Source organism: Acanthaster planci, linkage group LG02, assembly GCF_054643075.1.
Source record: "Acanthaster planci isolate LZ-2023a linkage group LG02, COTS_SCS, whole genome shotgun sequence".
Taxonomy (NCBI): Eukaryota; Metazoa; Echinodermata; class Asteroidea; order Valvatida; family Acanthasteridae; genus Acanthaster; species Acanthaster planci.
The window spans coordinates 20790768-20811508 of record NC_141778.1 but is presented as its reverse complement, the minus strand read 5'-3'; the positions used below and the strand labels follow the sequence as shown (position 1 = coordinate 20811508).

The 20741-nt window shown below is 41.0% G+C and overlaps 1 protein-coding gene across 1 annotated transcript; it reads right to left on the bottom strand.

The window, feature by feature from the left end:
• Positions 1-16962: 16962 nt before the first annotated feature.
• LOC147799999 (uncharacterized) lies at positions 16963-18502 on the bottom strand. The gene is made up of 3 exons (XM_087133408.1): positions 18244-18502; positions 17813-17890; positions 16963-17698 (listed from the first exon to the last, which is right to left on the bottom strand). Exons 1-3 carry the CDS (start codon positions 18395-18397, stop codon positions 17667-17669), a joined length of 264 nt encoding a protein of 87 aa, XP_086989534.1. The 5' UTR covers positions 18398-18502; the 3' UTR covers positions 16963-17666.
• Between the last annotated feature and the right edge of the window lie 2239 nt (positions 18503-20741).

Below are 20741 nucleotides of genomic sequence, written 5' to 3'. Positions count from 1 at the left end.
TGACTGCTGCCTTGCAAGTGTATGGATCATACACGGTGGAATAAAACACATTCCCCCATGCATAATACAATGAAATTCAAATGTAAGAAAGAAAGTGACGATTGTCCGTGTACACGTTCTGACGTTGACCATTATTAAATGCTCAATGAATCTAGTGGACAAAGGTCCTTGATCACATCGTGAAAAGCGAATTGCATTTTCTCGCGGACGTAAAATGGCACTGACCATGTACATCGTGGGCATCAATAAAGGCATCGCGGTATACCAAGCACGAAATGGGACAGAGGGGTACTCCCCCAAAAGTCCAATCCCTGTACACTCTCCAGCCTATTGTCACTTAACATCCCCCTTGCAACAATGACCAACACAAAGGCGGGGGGGGTCTCCCTGTCCCATAGTTTGCTTCACAGATGTGTGTTAGGAGTTTGGCTCAATGTTTGTTTATGAAATATATATATGAAATTTACATACATTCGTCATGAGACAGGGCTATCTCTTGTTTTTCTTACTGTTTGATTTGATACAACTCATGGACGAGGGCTCATTTCGCTGATGTATTTTAATACATTGGTAATTTTTTTGTGTGACCTACATGGGGGAAAATGTTGGTTGATAGGACCGATCGAAATATTCACTAAACATCGCTGTCAGAACTTTGCACCCCTCATTCGGGGCCGACCAAAGTATGCACTGAACTTCGTTGTCATTCTGCCCCCCCCGTTGGGAGGGCGGATCACAGTATGCACTAAACTTCGCTGTCAGAATTCTGCCCCTCATTGGAAGTGAGTCAATTCAAATTTCCAACACTTCTTCAACAAACTGACCTTGGTAGGGGTTATTCCAGGAAGTCTGCAACTGCACAGTCGTGGCGACAACAGTTTGTGTCTTTTACAAACATAGGCCTTCCGTTGTGGGTTTTCAAACTTGAATGAATCTCGTTCCTCAATTTGTGGGACAGATAAAAACAGATAAACAACATTTTAGATAGATTATTTACGTATAGCGGTATCAAGTAATAACGTTATTACTTTATCAACATTTGAGCTGAATACATTTGCTGTTTAGTCGCCTCTTGACATCTGGTAAAGTCCACAAACAAAATCTTTTGTGTGAACACCAAAGTGCAACATCGAGTGCCCAATTTTCAGTCTGCAGCCTGTTAAAGCGAATCTGTAGGTTCAATGCGACAGAGGGAATACTTCATTCTTTAACCCTTACCCCCTAGGTGTATGTAAAATCATATTGAAATCGGAGGATTTGGGACTGTTAGGGTTAATACTTACTATTGATAATAGTACATGTGCCCCTTAATGCTACACATCTACCTCAATGACATGTAAGCTGGGACACAGTTGGGTGACATCGCAGCTGGCCATGTATATACGTATTTTTTCCCCTAGTTTCCTACTTCAAACCTCATGGAAGATTCCCCTATAAAATGATCCTTTAGAGCCGATATTATCAAATATTTTCAAGTCGAGATTCCCCAGCAATTTGCAAAACAAATATTTCGCCTCCATGTCGGACCAGTGTACTCGTGGTATTGTGCACTAGCTCCGGGTCCGATGCACACACGCCCTACTGTAATGCGCGCATATCTAAGTCCACGGATGAAATGAGATACGTCCACGTATTGGTTGCAGAAGGGACCAGATTTTTAAAGAGAAAGTCGCCTCATGATATATTTTACCACTTTCAAATAATACAGCAGTTGCAGTTTCCACTTGATGATGATCGATATTAGTATTGTTTTACAAGGACTGAGATACTAATTCTTGATTGCCTGTTATTTGTCACCCAATGACGTCCTCATGACGTCAACCTCATGGGCACACAACGGGATCGTGGCTCATGTTCATATCAATTTCCAAGTTCATACTTAGAGAATTGTTGTCCAGATAAAAAGAGGAAGAGAAAAGTAAGGAGGAGCAAGGTGGGATTTCACAATTTCAAAAATTCACTCGATTATTTTTTTCCCTTCATTGCTACTCACTTTGCTGAGCTCGCTTAAATCTAGTAAAACCATAGTCAAAGTTTTAAAAAATTCGCTGCATAAAATTTGACGTATAGCTTAACCTACAATCCTGGACAAAATATTTGGAACACCTTGTGGGAAGCGCGTTGCAAAGATCCCCATCTCCCCCATTTCCGCAATGGGCCCGCACTTTTGGGGCTTTTTGCACAAGAAGTATCCGGACCTGGAAACTACCTGTCCAAAGTTCGGGATTTATAGATATATTTCTATGATCCCTCCTGATTGTGGCATGTCTTATTGTAAAAACCCGAGTGATCCCAAATTACTTATGAGCTTGCGCGCAGAATTCCAACCATTTGGTGAAATGCGTCCTATTACGACTGTCCTTCTCCCACATTAATTTGAAATAGCGCCCTCAGGTTTTGTGGTACATATTACATAGGTGTCCAGTCTTGTGTGTGTGACATTCAGGAACTAATAGTAAAAAAATGCATGTTTTGTGAGATTATGATCACTTTGACATTTTCCTGTATGTCATTCGTGTTTGCCGAATTCACTTTTTTTGGGGGGAGGGGTCTGGTTTTATGCCCTCACCCCCCAGGAGGCATTACTGAACTACCCATACATACCTGTTTGAAAAAAAAAACAGATACATTTTGGAAGTATTAGGTAAGGGAGCTACTTGACTATGCCATTTCTGTAACTCCAAATTTCGTTATTAAACTTATGGCCAATAAGGCACGGATTAATTAAAATGACAACATTAAGTTTCAGTCAGCCTGATCAAAATTAAGTCTAACGTGGGTTACGTGTGTGTGTGGGGGGGGGACAGGATGGCCTATGCGCCTTTTCAGGCTACAATGGGGTAAAACCCAAAGCTAATATTGATTTGACATCCATTGCATTCTCGATGTCGTTTTCTGTTGTTGAAATTCCAGCAACTAGGGATTGTTTCTTTCTTTCGTTTTCATTTCATTATTTTCCTGCTTGTATTTTTTGGGCAGAACTGTCTGACTAGAGTAAGTGATCGATCAAAATAACATTCACATTCAAGAAAAGGAGCTGCAGATGCAACGCATTTGTGGCAACTTTTGGGGTAACCCACGGAGATATGGGACGTATCTTTTGTGAGAATTTTTCTTTGAAAATATCAAATTACTCTGCAGTTAAAACCCAACGAAATTTGTTGTTATAACAAATGGAAATGTATTTCCATCAATAAAATAGGAAGGCAAGTGCCACCCAACTGTGCCACCCCTGGATCTCTTACTATTGAATCTCCGATAATAAACATTATACGCCTGACAGCTTCTATACTGAGATCACTGACAAGAAATGGACCCACGACGGTTGGGATCGGTTTCACTGTCGAACATTTTGGAAATGAATGAAAATAAATCAGCATCAATCCTGCAGCTCACTGCAGTCAAACCTAGAAAATTGCCTTGTGGCAAGGGACAGGGACATGAAAAAAAGTGGTTAGGGAAAAATCCAAAAGTTATGCGGTGTTGACCAAGCATTCAGGCGCACGGACTCCTGAAATTCGCTACGAATCGCAGTTACCGGCTTCCATATAGGACTCTTCTGGGATCTCGGGGTTCCCGGCCCAACGCACTTCCTCCCTGCCCATCCATTTAACCCCAAAAAGGGTTCGAGCGACCATGCAAGGGAGGAAACGAGACAAGCCCCTAAGCCCTGGCCGCCGAGTCGGCCATAAGTCTCGAACCTGTACTGAGGCGCTCACCTGGACTTCGCGGACAGTGCCAGCCGCAGAGCTTACCCGCTAGGCTAAGGTACTGCTGGTATTTGACGGGGGTAAATTGGAGTCTCTTATAGCTACTGACGGCAAGCGTCGGGAAAATAAAAAGTCAATTCTGGGATTCGAACCCACCGTCTAACGATCTGATAACCACGAGCGTAACCACTTGGCCATCTCAGAGATACTGCTGTGCGCTGTTCGTATTAAATAAGGAGATAACAAAGTCATTCAACTTACTGCACAGAATGTTGCTGTGTAAATACTGAGTGATTGAAACGTGATCCGCCCTGAGCCGAAGTGCACCCTCACCGGCGAAAGAAAGACAGGTGGCAATAAGTTTTCCAACTGGGTTCTAACACGCGTTCGGCGTGCACGTGAAATTAAAAATCGTTGCGCGTACTCAGCGTGCTCCGCGTCAACGCGCATAAACTTGCGAACCTATGCGGTGCGTGAGTACTAAAGGACTGTCGATTTCATTTCAAAACCCGCCCTCTTTTATTCATGCTCGGAGCGGATATAATGGAGATCAAGGGGTTACATGCATTGATCGCCATTTGCATGGAGCCATGGAACCCGAAGTTAACGCACAACTTCTGCGATCGTCTAATGGGAGCCTGCAAGTCGTTGCGCGTCCGCCTTTGTGACGAAGTCACTTACGACTGGGATAGGGAGCGCGTACATCCCGCTCTTTAAAAATGCAGCACTCGCGCACGTGATAACAACCGCAACGGTACACCACCTCAACGGAAAAAAGGAGAGTTACTCGTATCCTTTGTCATTTAATTTTTCATGGTTCACCATTGCAATGTTTCATGTGAAACCCAATCAGAAAGTGAAAAGATTTCACTGAAATCTGTACTGCATAGAGTAATGGCAATGGTTATTATCCCAAACTACTTTCAGCTCCAAAGCTTTTCTATTTAGTGATGCATTTTTACATAGGCCAGGAAATAGTGGTTTTCTTATTGACTGGTTCAAGTTGGAAGCAGTTTGGTTACATTTATACTTGAATATCATGGTTTGCTGGCTTACCTGTGATAGAATGAGTTCCACTGCCTTGTCCAGCTGAAGTATGTTAGTTTACTGCAGTGGCATGATTTCTCAACTTGCAAGATGGCAATGACCTGAAGGGCAAGGTGTGTGTGTATGTACTGTCATGGAATCACAACAATGATGAGAATTGTTGAAGGTTTCACTCTGGCAAGATGGTATCCATTCAGTTCTTCTACAATTATAAGTCAACCAGTCAAATTTCATCACTTGTAACTCTTGATTTATTCTGCCAAGGAGTGTCTGTTTACTGTAGGGAAGTCTCAGAACAAATTATTTAGGTTGGTACCGTTTATTTGTCATCTTTTGTGTCCTTGCCACAAGTAAAATTAATACATTCTTTGAGACTTGTAGTGTTGATTTACACTCAGAAGGGTTTTCAAATACACGAAGCAATGGATAAATTTGTGTGATTATACTGCTATAGGACTGACCTCTAGCCTAACTGGGAATTTCAATAACATCTCTGCTGAATTGTTTTACTGTTACCATCTAAGGATAACAAGAGATCTTCAAAAGGTCTTGTTTAATAACAGGTCTTTGGAAAATGTTAGGGGAAGAGGATGCTATATGTTGTATGGATTATCTTGACTCAGAGGGATAAAATTGAAGGGGACATGCATCCAGTATTTTGTAATTTTTGTATCTAAGAACCTCTTTAGATAAAATGTAAAACATCATGGTGTGCCAAGCAATCGCTGCTAAACTTAAGCACTTATGGCAAAGAGTGTGCACAAGAAATTGTAAACTTACCTGTGGCTTTTGGTTTTATTTTGGCATTTTCAAATGTTATGAGCTTGTATCCCAATGCTGAATGACCTGTGTGGGGCAAACCTATAAATACGAAGAAACAATTTACGACCAAAACTTGTTTCTAAAATACAATTACAGAAAACACTCAGGGATTTTGTAATTAACATTTTTTCTATGCCAGCAGTTTTACAGGTTTTCTTTCAATATAGCAACTTGTACAGAACTATGAGACCGTTTCACCCCACCAAGATCTTTCTAATTAGTTTGGGTTAAAAAGACCAGTGATATAAAGTTCTGAACATGCTGAATTTGTTTTACCATGTCAAGTTTTCTTTGTACAGACACAAAATCCTACAGGGCCGGAAAAAAACTTTATGTTCTTTTTTTCTAAAGTTACCGTCGTTTTCAGTGTTGGTGAGTGTGGCATTTTCAATCAACACTAACATCTTTTTAAAATGTCGCTCTCCCGTTCACAGTGCATCTGCTCGGCGTACCTGTTTCAGTGTTCAGCACGAAGGACTGCAAGCCAAGCTTCTTCTTTGCAAAAGATGTTTTTGCTGACTTCTCTCGACAGGGAATAACGTTCTTCGGTATTTTGAAGGGCTCTCGGAGTTTAACTTAATATCGACCGAAGTCCTCCGTGATAGAAATTTTCCATAATTCTGTACAGGCCCATGAGCGCATTTCTAACAAAGTTTGGGCCTAGTGCTGCGAAGGGCCGGCGGCACCAACGCGCAGGCTCGCTGGTTGCCCAAGAAGCTCCATACTATTTATTATCCCATATTGTGCAGGGAACCATGCGGGAAGTTGGCCCATAGGCCGCCTACGAAGCTCTAGGGGTAAACAATGCAAGTGGCACGTGCTTTTCGTGTACTCAGGCTTTGGCTGCGTGCAACAGACCGTATTCACGGCGTCGCCAATTTCAGTCGTATTCCTGAGTGAACAGTGTAATTTTGAAATCTTTAATGTGATGGAACCACGTGATTTTTGGGGTTGGAATGAAATCGTAGAATATAGTTGGGTTCTTTTAATTTAACGTTTTAAAATAAATAGGCCCTACGTTACGTTGGGGAATACGACTGAAATTGGGGACGCCGCGAATACGGTCTAAAATGGTTTTGTCTGAAGTTGGCCCTACACGTCAGAAAAATCAATCAATCAATGGCAGTATAGCAAAGTGCACAAAACAGTCGAGTCATGTCTGCTGAGTCAGGGTCAAACGTCACAATGCATAAGTATAGAGCGCAGGCTGTAGATTTCCAATTCTCAACTTCGTCTCCGTCTCAGAAAAATCACCGACAGCTGATGCCTGCGACGGAGCCAAAGTCCAGTATTAAAAAAGCGGCTGATCCAGCCATTACTGCGGTGATACAACGTTCGTACCGTGTAGACGGGTGTTATGCGCGCCATTACATGCCTCTTTTGACCAATAGGAAGTCGTGATCTGCTAAACACACGCGCGTCAAGCTCAGGAATTTGCATCTGATGCATGATGTCTAATCAGGTTAGTGTTTGAGATAAGTCAGAAATTGTTGCACAACGAAGTCCCGTGTTGTATACTTTTATTGCCATGGACAGATACTATGAATGAATGTCACTTTTCTGGAAATCATTCAGGTACGTTCTAATAAGTCTCATATGTGTGGGCTGTTTAAAACCATCCCTAAAGGAACGGAAGGGTAGGCCCTATATTTGTTTGTCCCACTTTGTAATATATTAGACTAGGTATACCTGGCCAGCATGCTTTGATGGAGTGGACCTTTTGCATTGGACTGTTAGTAACATTTCAAAGGAGATGGACACTATTCATAGAGAATTTTAAATGCGATTGTCAGGCTTGTTGTGCAACCTTTGGCTAAATTTAGCTTCAAGTTGGCCAGTTCTGAAGAGTTCTGAAGATTAACTAAAGACTGCGTGACTTCAGTATCAAACTGCAATCTTTAATTCATTCCACAAGGAATAAGTGTTATTCTACACATGTCTGGAACTAATCCATGTGGTTATCACTTTCATATACATATCCAACTTTTTTCTTAAAAAAAAAGACTTCAAAGCGAATGTCCAAACCGTTCAAACGGAAACATTTAACAGGGACGGCCCTCAAATCTAAATGAACCAAACAGATTAATTTATTCACGCTGTATTCATTTTCAAGGACTATTTTCCGATACTAAAAAGGCAAGGTAACTTGTATGATGGATGAAAAGGCGAGTGTGCAGTAAATATATACAAACCCTATGAGACTGACAATCGGGCAGAGAGTCGCACATCCACACCGAACCAGCCAAATAAACCACATCAGCTACAGTACAACTTTGTCCCCAGACGTCTTTTCGTCTAGATCCATATAACCTGTCGAGTAATAGTTATTATAACGCTATGATGAGGTGACTGTAAGAAGATTGGAAACATATCCTCGGTCCTCTTATTTCTGCGCACGTAAGGCTTTGAAACAGGGTTTCCAGAAAACTACAATGCCGTTGAAATTTCTTTTAGAGGTGAATTTATTTTCACAACTCACAGTCTGTCATCGAAGCAACTTACACGAAAAAGTTACATCTTTTGGTGCCCAAGAGTAGGCAGCTTTTAGTGGGCCCAGTTCGACCACACGCGTGATTAAAAATTCCTGCCTACGCAGCTGGTCACCTTTGAAATCTACGGTGGCCAAGACGTGCTACACAAGATTTATTGAAAGGCGAGTCCTGATGTTTGGGATTGTAACAGCATTGTAACAAAACAATTATTTATTTCTTTTTACACATAAAGTAAGATTACAGGATTAATTTCCAACATTCTGGGGTCCTTTGCTAAATTTTGAACACGGACAAAAAAATACATTCAAGTGACTGTTGGCTGTTCAATAGTGCGCGCGTCCGCAAAACGTTCACTGAAACGTGAGGGCGTAGAAATAGGACTGCGTAGATTTAGGGGTCCTGACGATATACAATTTTCTATGTCAATGAGCAAGTCAAGATTACATATGTCTTACGATTATTTTTGGTAGTGGTAGACATCGTAGCTTGGTCTGATATCATCAAACACGCGTAATGGCCATCGTATAAATCACTTTTTCTAGAAACTTTCCCAAACGCACTGATCGAAAAAATTTTTTTTTCTCTCAACCTGCTGCTTGAGGGCGTTGGCGTATTTCGTGACATCCCGAATCCCTTTTTTTTCAGTTAACAAAACTATCCTACTGGAATCTACCACCGGAAAAGCTAATTCAGATTGTGCACCGTTGGATCGATGCGATTTTGATTCAAATTGACCAAATTTCTTATTATTTTTTTTCCGGTGGATTCATTATGAATTCATGAAATCAATGTATTAACGGTGAATCTTTCGTGGTAGATTTTTGTCTGAGAAAGTTATTCTCTATTTAAAATTATTTGATAAAATTAGTGCTAATTTTGCAATTTCGATTTGTTTCGTTGTTAGATAGGGTCCGTAAGATCCACTTTTTAAAATACTGTTCTGATATTTACTGTTGCTTAAAAATCTTCTGAATGGAGGAAAAATGTGTGTTTCGTAGTGTTGTGTTTAGATCCTCCCGAAATTTCTTTTTACTGGTACACTTGGTGGTATTTTACGAGGTTTATCAGTGGTTGAAAAAGTCCGCGCTATAACGTCGCCTGCTCGCATGAAAAACCGTTGTCTGCTTGAACGTAAAGTGCACATGTACGCTTGTAATGAACGTTTTCTCTGTGGGGCATAGACCATTGATCTCCAATAGACTTTGAAAACCCTTACACTGACGTCTCCTGTGTACGCCGTTTTTGCTAATTAGTTGAAAAAAAAAATCAAAAATACAAAACAAAAAACGGCCAACTGCAATCACCTCCCATGAAATCCTACCTCTGTTCATGCTGAACAACCTGGTTTTGTCAGCTTTAACTACTACGGGACCTCCCCTGGGCAAGAAAAAAATCCAGCCGGTCCCTGGCCAAGTGCCATTCGGTATTTGTTTATTATTTTGTTTACGTCAATTCGTGCCTGGCTTGCCCTGGCCTTGGCAGAGGACATCCATGTAGGAAATCAAAACCATTAAGAAGAAAATACATGCTCAAAAATCAACAATAACGGGATTATAAGACCGGAGTCACCACAATCCCCATATAAAAAGTTAATGGAAATAAAAAACCCCACATAAGCAAGGAGGGGTAAAAGGTCACGTAGCCAGCTTCCGTAACCCTTGTGCGGTCTGCCTATGGGGATTTTACATTGATCACGTTCGATAATTTTTGGAAGAATAATGCCTTTCTGAAACCACCCCCTGAAACACTCTTGTTGGAATTTTACCTTTGTCTTCTTCAAGTAATATTGGGAGAAGTAAGCTGGAGATGGGTATACGAATTTTATTAACAACCTTTCACGCGTGGTGATGTCGTACCTAGGTCTCCTTGGTCATGCACGTTTGTTTTCACTCGCCGTGTTTTCTTGAAAACGAGATTGTACAACCTTGCAAAGATTGACCTACCTGCAGTCGATGGGTTCCAGATTCCGTTGAGTTGACATCACGCGTTTGTTGTCAGCAAAGGCTAAATAAAATATTAGAATCTTTCGTAAAAGTAGAATATTGCTTCATGTTTATTACCTTGTAAATATTGAAAGTATGTGAATATTTTGATCTGTTTTATTTCAGCTTTTACCGACAGACTACCACAAAATTTCAAATCGTAAATGTTCATGTGCGTACGAGACTGCGGCATTGCACTGTTCTTCATGTATTTTAGATTTTCGAAAGTTGCGGGTCAATTTTTGGCAGGATATTTCCCTTTTAGATCAGGTAATTTTTCAGTTTCTATGAATTGATATTGTTAGCAAATATATTTCAAAGCCCTTTTTTCGAGTTGGATTTTTTAAGAAGAAACTGAACGAAAAAAAATTACAAATTCTAAAAGCTATCCGAGGGTTTCGGAAGCTGTCATCAGGGATCAACTTTCAGGCTCTATTAAATCGGCAAAACAAAAACAAACTGACTGGTTTCCATCAGGTATCTTTCCAACCTAGCAGTTCACAACTCTTGGCGGGAACCAGTCTTCCTTTTTGTGTCTGAGGCCACAACACGTGCTCTAAATGCGCACGCAGTCTGAATTGCGATGGCGGACGTTTTGAAGGTGCCACAGAATTTGTGACTTGTATTTTGAAGCAGAATTATTGGGAGAGTATGAGCTATTTCTTCTATTCTTCTACCAGACGATACGAGGATTGGTTAGTTACTGCTACTTGGTGGGTATTATTTTAATGAATTTGAAACCAACAGGCCAAAATGCACATAATGTACTTGTACCATTTATTGTTGACATCAATCTGTAGAGTGTCGGAAAAAAAGGTTTATTGGCATGAGTCACGTTTTCTCTTTCAGCCGGTGGCGTATTTAAAACAACAACAACAAAACCAAGAAAAAAAAACAACTTCAGAAAAGAGTAGGAAAGAAAGTAATCTGTATATTTATTAAATGTTATCACCAGAACCCAAAACAACACCATGAAATAAAAACAAGGACAGCGGGACGACTGTGAGTATTTTTTTTCATAGAGGAAGGACACAGAAGTACATGTACATGTAGTTGCAACTCTGGAACTTGAAAGTATTCAGTGATAGGCGCCGAGTCAGACAAATAAAAGAAAACATTCCAAAAGTGCCTGATTACTGCCTGCATCTTAGCTGGACAAGCAAAGCCAGAAATATCCTAGCAATTGTAGTTTGTTGCTTGTAAAAAAATAATATGAATAATTGCTGTGACCAGGAAATGGAGAAAATACCTGACATGAGACCTACTTTTGCCATCATAAATAATTTTTTAAAATTTGGATGCACTCTACCATTATCCATGCAAAGGGTGTAATGTTATTCTCTACCCTACAATACATTAGTGTTCAAAGACTTGGTTCAAATTTGGCTAAGACTGGCCAACAAAATATTGATTTTTACTGGAAAACTAAGTTTGTAAGTAACAAAATGTGCTACATGTATTTTATCACAAGTAGTGATCATGAAATCTCATAAATTGTACAAATTCCATAATAAAAATGATTCAAACAAAGCACAAAATCATGTAAACAACTGGGCTGCTTTTTTTCCCCAAATAACTCCACATATAGATTTAGGGCACACAGGTTAATACAAGCAACTGTGCAAGCATTAAATTTGATGTTGTCATGTTGAAAAGGACCGGAAATCTGTTAAAAAGTTGAAAATACCAAATATTAAAAAGTTGGGGCGGTAGGGATAATCTGGTGTGGTGGTGATGATAATCAAGGAATTCATTTGATTTGCTCTAATGGCAAATATATTACTACATTCCTCCCTGCCTCGCTGTGCATTTCTCCAGACATGTCGGAAGTGCTGGTCACTTGGCATGTACTTTTGCTTGGCCAACATTGTTTTATTTGTTGGATTTCAACCCTGTTGACTCTGAACAATGTTATTTCAGAAACAAAAATTAGAAAACAGGGAGCCATTTGAATTTTCAATGTTTTAAATTGAGATGTTTTTCAAAATGGTGAATGGTCAAGGTAAACCATTGGAAATCGAAATTCACAAAATAAGCAAAAAAAATCAATCTTTTGACTTGAATGGACAACGCACATGCTCCAGTGATCTTTTTCAACTTCATTCCCATTTATGCATGAATGACCTGTATATCATGTACATGTGAAACTCTTTTGTTGAAGGTGGTTTTTCAGTAGACTTTGAAGCCATCAGTTGAATAAATGAAGTTTCACCAAGCAGAAAATGATGTGATTTGTTAGACTTAATGTTTATATGACAATTGATTAATTCTCCAAGACTGCAGTGTTTGTCTGATCGTGCTACCCAGCCATATTGGTTGTAGAGCTGATATGCACCACAGTATGAGGAAAAAAGGTTCATTAGGATGCGACATTCTTTACTTAGCAAAATGCTATCCCTCCCCGGCAAACTCGTTGGTAGGTGGTTTAGACATCTGTACTAGAAAGCAGGAGGTTGTGGGTTCGAGTCCCACCCAAGTATGTTTGCAAATTTTTCACAAGCTCTCGGACAAGTGCCGAGTACAGACCTTTTTCCTGTGATGTGACGATCATGTGTTGTGATGGTAATGAGTGCATAGTGTTGTGATGGTAATCTACTAACTCAAGATGAACTAGTCAAGCATGCAGTGTTTGCATGTGCGCTTGTATGTGGATGAAGCTGCCCGTAGGAGTATATGTGATCACCGTGGTCAAGGCGGTCCACATGTGGTGATATTGTTTACATTTATCGCAATCCTGTCACGTGGGTGAAAAAGGTCTACATGTATACAATGTCATAAATATACATGTACGTTGGTGTTAAGGGCAAATTCCTGTAATTATTACCTCCCCTATGCAAAGTACATCTTGATAAAGTTTGCATACCCGCTGCTGCATTTGTGGTTGAGTGGTTAAGACATCTGCACTAGTAAGCAGGAGGTCATGCGTTTGAGGCCCACATAAGTATTTTTTTACTACATGTAGCTCTCGGACAAGCACTGAGTATACAGTGTCATGGATATACATGTACACTGGTGTAAGTCCAAAAATCTGTAATTAAAAAGTGATCATTGATGAGCAAAATTTGTGTATGTGGGCAAAATAAATGTCTATTTCATAAAAACATTATGACATCCTCTTCTGATTAGTAAGTAACTTTCACATTTTCTTATTTTCCCTTTGTCAGGATAAACAGTTCTTGTGGAAAGCCACCAAAAATCCTTTGAATGGATGTTGTTGTGTTGCAAGAAGTACTCTCGGACCAATAGCAAGATTTCCTCATCACACTGACAGGACTGACATTACAAGGTGAGGTAGAGAGCTTAGGATCCAGTGTGCTCCACTCCATCATGTGCTGTACAAACACAGGTCCACATTCAGTGCCATCCTGGTGGATGTTGATAATTTGCCATTTTTACTACATGTAATTGGCCATTAAGCTTCCAAATTCCTGACTGTATAGAGGAACCTGACTGTTCTGATGTTCTTTCAAGGGGCATATCAAGCCCCCAGTGGGCCCTGGAATCTTAAATATGGCTTATTTGGGCTTCCCCCTTGGTATACTTTGAAGCACAAGTTCTGATTGATGCTGAGGAACAGAGATAGAGGTAGTTTCTGTTTGAAAAAATTTGATTTCAAAGAAACACAGTTGGGTCTGTGCCAACCAAATGTTTGTTTTGCATGCATTGCTGAAAAAAAACATGAAATTGTATTGAATGGTCCCGTTATGCTCATCGTTGAACTTTATAACTTTTTACCTGTAACCTTTCAACACAACAGTTTCAAACCTAAAAAGAGCAGATGTGTGGTCTTCATTTAAATGCGGTCCTTTCATTCATGGACATGTACCTGATGTGATGGAGTGGAGGACACACATTTCTCTTAGGGTAAAATCCAAGGTACATTGTACATTTCAAAAGAGGCTGCCAGATTTCTTAACAATATCAAGACTTTTCCTGATTATGTGAATGTAAGCATCATTACTCTATTCTTGACCACTAGAAGGACCTGGTGGAAAGCAATATGCAATCATACTTGCAAAGGCTAAATTGCTGCCCTTGGGACCTTCTCGTCAAACATCAGTTTACTCGTTTGTTGTACTTTGTTGTACATGACTGTATTTTATGAACAGGACAAGAGGCTCTAGTTTCAGTAAAGCATATCCCCTGAAAAAAACAAAAGACATTTTGTAGAAACTGGTACAGTGTCCAGCCAAAATACAGTCATCTGGCAGCCATAATTTTTATGCAAACTTGCAGTGAGGATCTGCTTAATCACCGTATTCAAGTGAAAACCAACATTATGATGCTGGAATGAATCTGTTTCAACTGATACCTGAGAACATGATCTTGTTTCAACCGAGTGTCAACTAAAACAAGCTGTGTTGAACAGTATTCTATGAACTGATTCACCCCATAGTGTTTAAAAAATGCTGACCGAATTGATTGTTGAGCAAATAAGGGACAGAATGCATTTTTTGTCGTTTATTATTTAATTTTCCACATTTTAACTATGTTGAGTGGCTTTTTTGGTATAAGTCTTTGCGAAGAAGTCATGGAGGTACAGCAGTGATCTTAAGTAAGTACCCTTTCGAGTTCGAGGGGGGTCGTGCGTGTTACGAGCGCTGGCTTTCGCCCTATCTCGCTCGACGTTGGCTCGTTCTTACACGACAGACACACGACAGACACACTAAGAGCCCACGAAGGAAGAATGACTTCGCAGAAGCCCTTGACTCTACTGTTCACTGACCCGTAAGGTATTGTCCGTCACCCAACTTGGAATGCGCACAAACCCTGCTCGTGTACATGTAGAACGTCGGGTGTCTGGACCCACTGATGATGGCTAATAAACACAAAGCAGAAGCAAGGCTTGGTTCATAGATCGCATTCTAAATTCGCACCTGTTCTTTTTCCTCGACGGTGGAATTCAATACGATGTGGTTTTAATAAAACATTTTTTAAAAGCAAAAATGATCAAAATGAGCTGCTTCAAGTTGACAAATGAGCACACAACCATGGCTAATTTCCCCTTCAAGGTACAAGTATCGGGAAAAAAAAGGTCTTTCCAAAAAAAAAAAAGGATTTCCGAACAATCTAGAAAATGCGTCCACAAAATGTGAATTTCACATACCGCAAACCCTACTTGATCTTGGCATTGTGCCTGCAGCAAATGAAGGCTTCCTGTGTCATGTGTGCCAAACTAGACTTCAAATCAAGTCAGTATTATTGGCCGAGTCCAGTCTACCTTTCTTGAGAAGCGTGAGCAGTGTGGTAGGCCACCGTTAGTGCAGTCAATGATGCATTGACTTCAAATTCACAGTACACTTCAGATTTTAGACGTTTATTTAATTTTCCGTTGATGTACACAATATTAGACAATTAATTTCGTCATCACACTGCACTATTTTGAATATAAAAATACACCCCTTGTGCCTCAAATCATGCGTAAGGATAATGAAACTTCTGGGCAGAGCAGTGATGCAGCAGTTGAGCGGATGGCGACATGAAATAACTATCCCTTAAGTGAAATTGGACTGAAAATAAAATAAAAATATACTCAACGGCGTCGTAATTTTATTCTGCTAATACTAGTTTTGGGTTGGACCGGACAATTACCCTGGTTACATAAAAATGCGCTATTTCAATATACATGTAGCGATTTTTTTAAGCTGGTACTAGTCAGATTCTGAAAGACACATTTTGGAGGACGAAGGAATAAAAACGAGAGTAATTTCTATAATCTAAAAAAAAATGTTGTTTTCAAGTCAAAGAGAATTAAGATATTTTAAGATTTTACTTTAACCACCCCCCCCAAAAAAAACACCCATACACATAATTATCCCTTATACCACTCATAGGCCTGTAGGCTGGGGGTATGAATTAACACCCCTGCTTCTGATTCCCGCTCCTTTGTGCTATATGTATTTTTTTCTTTGACAAAAATAGTTTTAATATATCGCAATTTTCATAACATAAGCCACAGCTTCTACGTGGATCCTCACGCCAAAAAATTTCCCTGCCGCTTACAAGCCAAGCGACTTATGTACGGCAACATTTGAAGAATGGAATCAATCACTTAACATTGTGCCGCGCCTCGCTGCAGCCAAGCTCAGGCCGCTGCCAACCTCGGTGCGGCCAGCCACGCGTGCAAGCGGCGCAGCGTTCCAGGATCGGGGGACAAGGCAGTCCTGAACGTGTATTCCTTTGTTGCCAACAGACCGTATTGGCGGCGTCCCCAATTTTAGTCATATTCTCCAACGTAGTGTATTTATAGTGTGTGAAAAGAAGATGGTACTTTCCCATTCAGTGACACTTTGTCTCTGGTGACTTGCAATAACTCCTGGTTGGAGTATATGAAATCTGGCCTTTTATGTCAGAGAGTTGGATTATGAGCAGACCTAAGAATGAGACCAATCATTCATTTTGGTTCATTTGTCGGTTGACTGGTGGTACAAGTAGAGGACTGTTTTGCAGATCTTGAAATGGGTGCATGGTCCTGAAAAGGTTTTGCTAAAAATTCCATGCCAGAGCACTTTTACGTTGTTACTGAGAATACATTTTAGATACACCTTCTGATCGAATCCTTTCGGGAAAAGCACAATTCCTTGAATTCGTTCTTTGCGAAAAGAATTTTGTAAGGCTGATGAAACTGAAGTCCTTGTTTATCATCACTCGAAGTTTTATTTCATTGCAATGCGGATGCGGACAGTGTGGGGATATGACTGTTTAAACATGTATGATGTATATGTATACAAATCATGCACGGATTGACGATCTGTTGCCCAGGTATACTGTATATACAAAGCTGAGGAGTCTCGTCCACAAACATTATTTTTGTTTGGGGGGGGGAGAGGCAATAAGGATGCAGTTTGACAAAAAGATATCTGCAATTACACGAAGACAACAAAGCAAGACTTCCACCAGAAATAGGATTTGTGCATGGGAAAGGCCTACCTAGTACAGATTTATGTCGTTGCCAAAGATGCAGAAGATATAGAAACTACAGGGGTCTCCGGCAAAAACCAAATATGCATTCTCAAGTAAGCGGTTTCTCCAATACATTGTACATATAGGAAGTCCATCAGCGGGTTATTCAGCATTTAATCGGTGGGGAGGGGGCTATAGAAAGCCTTACGCTAGAATCAAGGGGTTCAAGTGCCCCATGTTCTCCCCCCCACACACACACACGCACGCACGTATACATGTAGACACTGCAGACGGAGGGCATACTTTCCAAACTATTAGACGGAGGACTTCTCGTCCATGTGAGTGCAGCCTATAACCCCGAGGACAACACTCACAAGTTTTTTGTTGTTTTGGCCGCTAAAAATAGAGTGCGTTATTGGCTTACTACTATAGGGTTCAGCATCAATGTGGTATAATGTCTCGAGAGAATGGCTGGTGTGGCGTATCCTAGCTTAACTTGCCTACAACTTCATAGTGTTACGACAAAAGTCTTTGATGTTTCTCCAAGTACGGGTCTGCAGTGCCACAGTGCAAGCTGCTTCGATGTCCAGCTTGCCAGGAACTTTCCTCAACTGGAAGAATTTGTGCAGGCCTTCTTGGACGTCTGTCTTCTCCGCTGTAGTCCAGGGACGCTGCTTCACTCGTCTCGATGGCGGAGAGGGTTCCCTTGTTCAAGATGCAGCAGCAACACCAGGAAGCTGTCCTATTAATGTAGAGGCAAGAAAAGGACATTAGAAATGTAGGTGACACCTCAGCAGACAGCCCGACAGAGTGACAGACAGACAGATGGACGGACGGACGGACAGACCAATCTTACTGTTTTCGACGGATTCATCGCAGGAGTCTTCACTGCTGTCCCCACTGTCGCTGCTGTCCTCTTCACTGGTGAAGCCTTCTGAGAGTAAACCCCAAATTGAGATTAGTCAGTTAAAGCACACATGCATGCATGGGTGTCTGGCAGTCTCTGCTTGGCGTTGAGATATGGGGGGGCGAAATGGCCGGCCAAAATGGCACATTATTTTGGGAGTTCTTGACGCAAGATACATTTATGGGGGTGATTTTTGGTCCCCGTCTTTCTTTGTACTGGTCTGTTCTTCCGGGGGGGGGGTGAATAGGAAGAGAGGTATTCTTTCCGGCCGAGTACGATGCCCTACAAAATGGGAGTCTGGGTTGGGTTGACTTGGTTCGAAGCCAAGCGTTGGGTAGACGGAACATGGGAAACATGGTTTGAGTACAAGGTGCCCTTACCTCCAGTTACATGCAAATCGTCCAAGGATTTGCCCTGCTGGGAAGGCAGGTTGCCCCTCTCTAAACTCGGGAAAAGTCTGGACAGTTTGGTGACCTGCTGTACAGTATCTGGCAACTGGTAGTATTCGCGATGTACCTGCAGATCGTGGCCCATGAAGTTAGCTAGAGTTTCAAGCTGATGTTCCTTTAATGCAAGAATTTGCGATGCAGTTGCTTTCTTGATTCAGCGAATAAGCCTACTGATTTCGTGTGATTGACGGATTCGTTTCACCCAAATTCGTTTGGATTCAGCAGATAGGCTTATTGTTGGCGGCTATAATTAACGCAAACCTTTTTTACAGTTTACATTCCCAATTTCTGTTATTAAGTATTAATTTAATTTACTGTTTCTGTCTTCTCTATTACATGTACTTCATAACTCTTGTAACCATCTTATGATTTTGTGTATTTTGTTCTTTTTAACTTTTACTGGAATCTGAATTTGTACATGTAGTTGATTTGTGTATTGTCTGATTCCTCACCGATCAGCTGTTATCAGATGTCCTTAAAGATTTTAAGTGTTTTTTTTGGGGGGGGGTCGACATCTTATTCATTTGGCCATTTAATTATAACAGACAGCCTTCAGAATCTCTCTTTTTTAATGTGTTGGCCCTGAAAAGGGCCGTTTGGGTTTTGGTGAAGTTAGTAGCCTGATGCTCGCCCTTCATTCCTGATGACTTCTGGAATAACGTTTTGGATGTGGTTGATGTACCTGGTGCATGATTCGATGGTTACTCTCGTAGGCCAAAAGAGATGAATGCCATGAACAAGGTCTTCCTTCTTGGTAGGCTTCACAGTTCTTCTTAAGAAGTGTTTCATCTCGTGCCATACGTTGTCAATGCAGTTCAGATTGGGGGACTCTGCTGGAAACTTTATCCAGTTGATCCCTGCCTGTTCCATGAATTCCTTTGTGGCTTTGGCGCAGTGTTTGGAATCCTGCTCAAACCTGTGGCCGTCCGGAAATCGCCTGTTCAAGAATGGAAGCAGAGTCTCCCGAAGTATCTCTTTGCGGTAGAAGTCACCATCCATCGTGTCTTGTAACACCAAAATACATGTAGGTGTTTTTCCCCACTTCAAAATCCCAGCCCAGACATGAAGTTTTACAGGGTGTTTAGCCTTCGGCTTAAGCTTTCTTGGGGCGTTCTTTTGCCAAAAACAAAGTTTGCCGTGGCGCTCCATCTCTATTGAACTGTCGTCTGTGAAAATGATGTCGTCGGATGTATCCCCCTGTTGCTGCGCCTCAAAACAGAAGTTGAGTCGATCGACCTATTTTTTTCTCAAACAATCTGACAATATGAAGGCCTGCTCCATACCAATCCAACCCTTCTTCGAATGCGTCGAATATGAGCAGCTGAAACACTGATCTTGAAAATTTCGTGGAGAATGACAGATACGTCATGAGCTGAAAGCTCATCGTCATTCTCATAAAGATCACTGACCAGCTTGTTTAAACCTTCAGGAAACTTGCATGGACGTCCAGATCTTGGCCTGTCCGCGAGTGAACCCATTTGTTCGTATTTCTTCAGGAACAAACGAACGGCTTGCCAGGTGACAATGATGCCCTCTTTCCGGAGCTCGTCCAAGATGGTTTTTCTGGCTTGCCCTAGAACTATGCAATATTGTGATTCGCATTTTAGCGTAGAGAGACAATCTCTTGACCATGATGAGGGATACTACCGAGCACAATGACAGAGAGCAACGTTGTGACTCAACTTTAGCTTGTTTACCAACATGACATTATTGAACGTGACATCATTTCATCGTAAGCCACGCCCTTTGAAACCGCCCATTTGTTATACCAGGCAATATATGGGACGGAGGGGTACCCCCTACCGGTCCTTTCCCTGCACACACTCTAGACGATTGTTACCTAACACATCCCCTCTAGATGTCTGTAAAGAATTCCTGAGATTCCGATCAAACACAGTGCTTGTATTTGTAAGTTGACAATCACGGGACATACAAATCTGTAGCCCACTTCAATTCGGTTTGTGTGACGCGGCAAGATTTTTTTCCTATGTGAATGTACATGTGATTCGGTTCTGGAAACCCAGTATTGATGAATCCAAAGAAATTACATAAAATAATGTTGTCTTCGGACATATTAACGTTGGCGAATCAGAACAACTGCCTCAAAACACAAAATAATTCCAAAAATAATTCAAAAAAAGAGATATGTCTGACTTGCGACTTCCAAATTCTTTCCGAAAATAACCCCCACTTACAAACCTGAAGGGCAAAAACAAAAAGCAAAGAGTTTACAATAAAAACACGCAAAAAGAAACAGCAATAATTAATTAACGGACTTTGAGTAGCCAATTCTTATGCGCCCTCGCTTGAGTGATGCATGTTTTGCACAGTGAAACAGCTCGTTCACTTGAGACACTGCGACACTTCAGATTTTCTTTCTCACCCAAAATATGGTGTTAATTATGCTACTTGGATTTTAAAAACTTTCC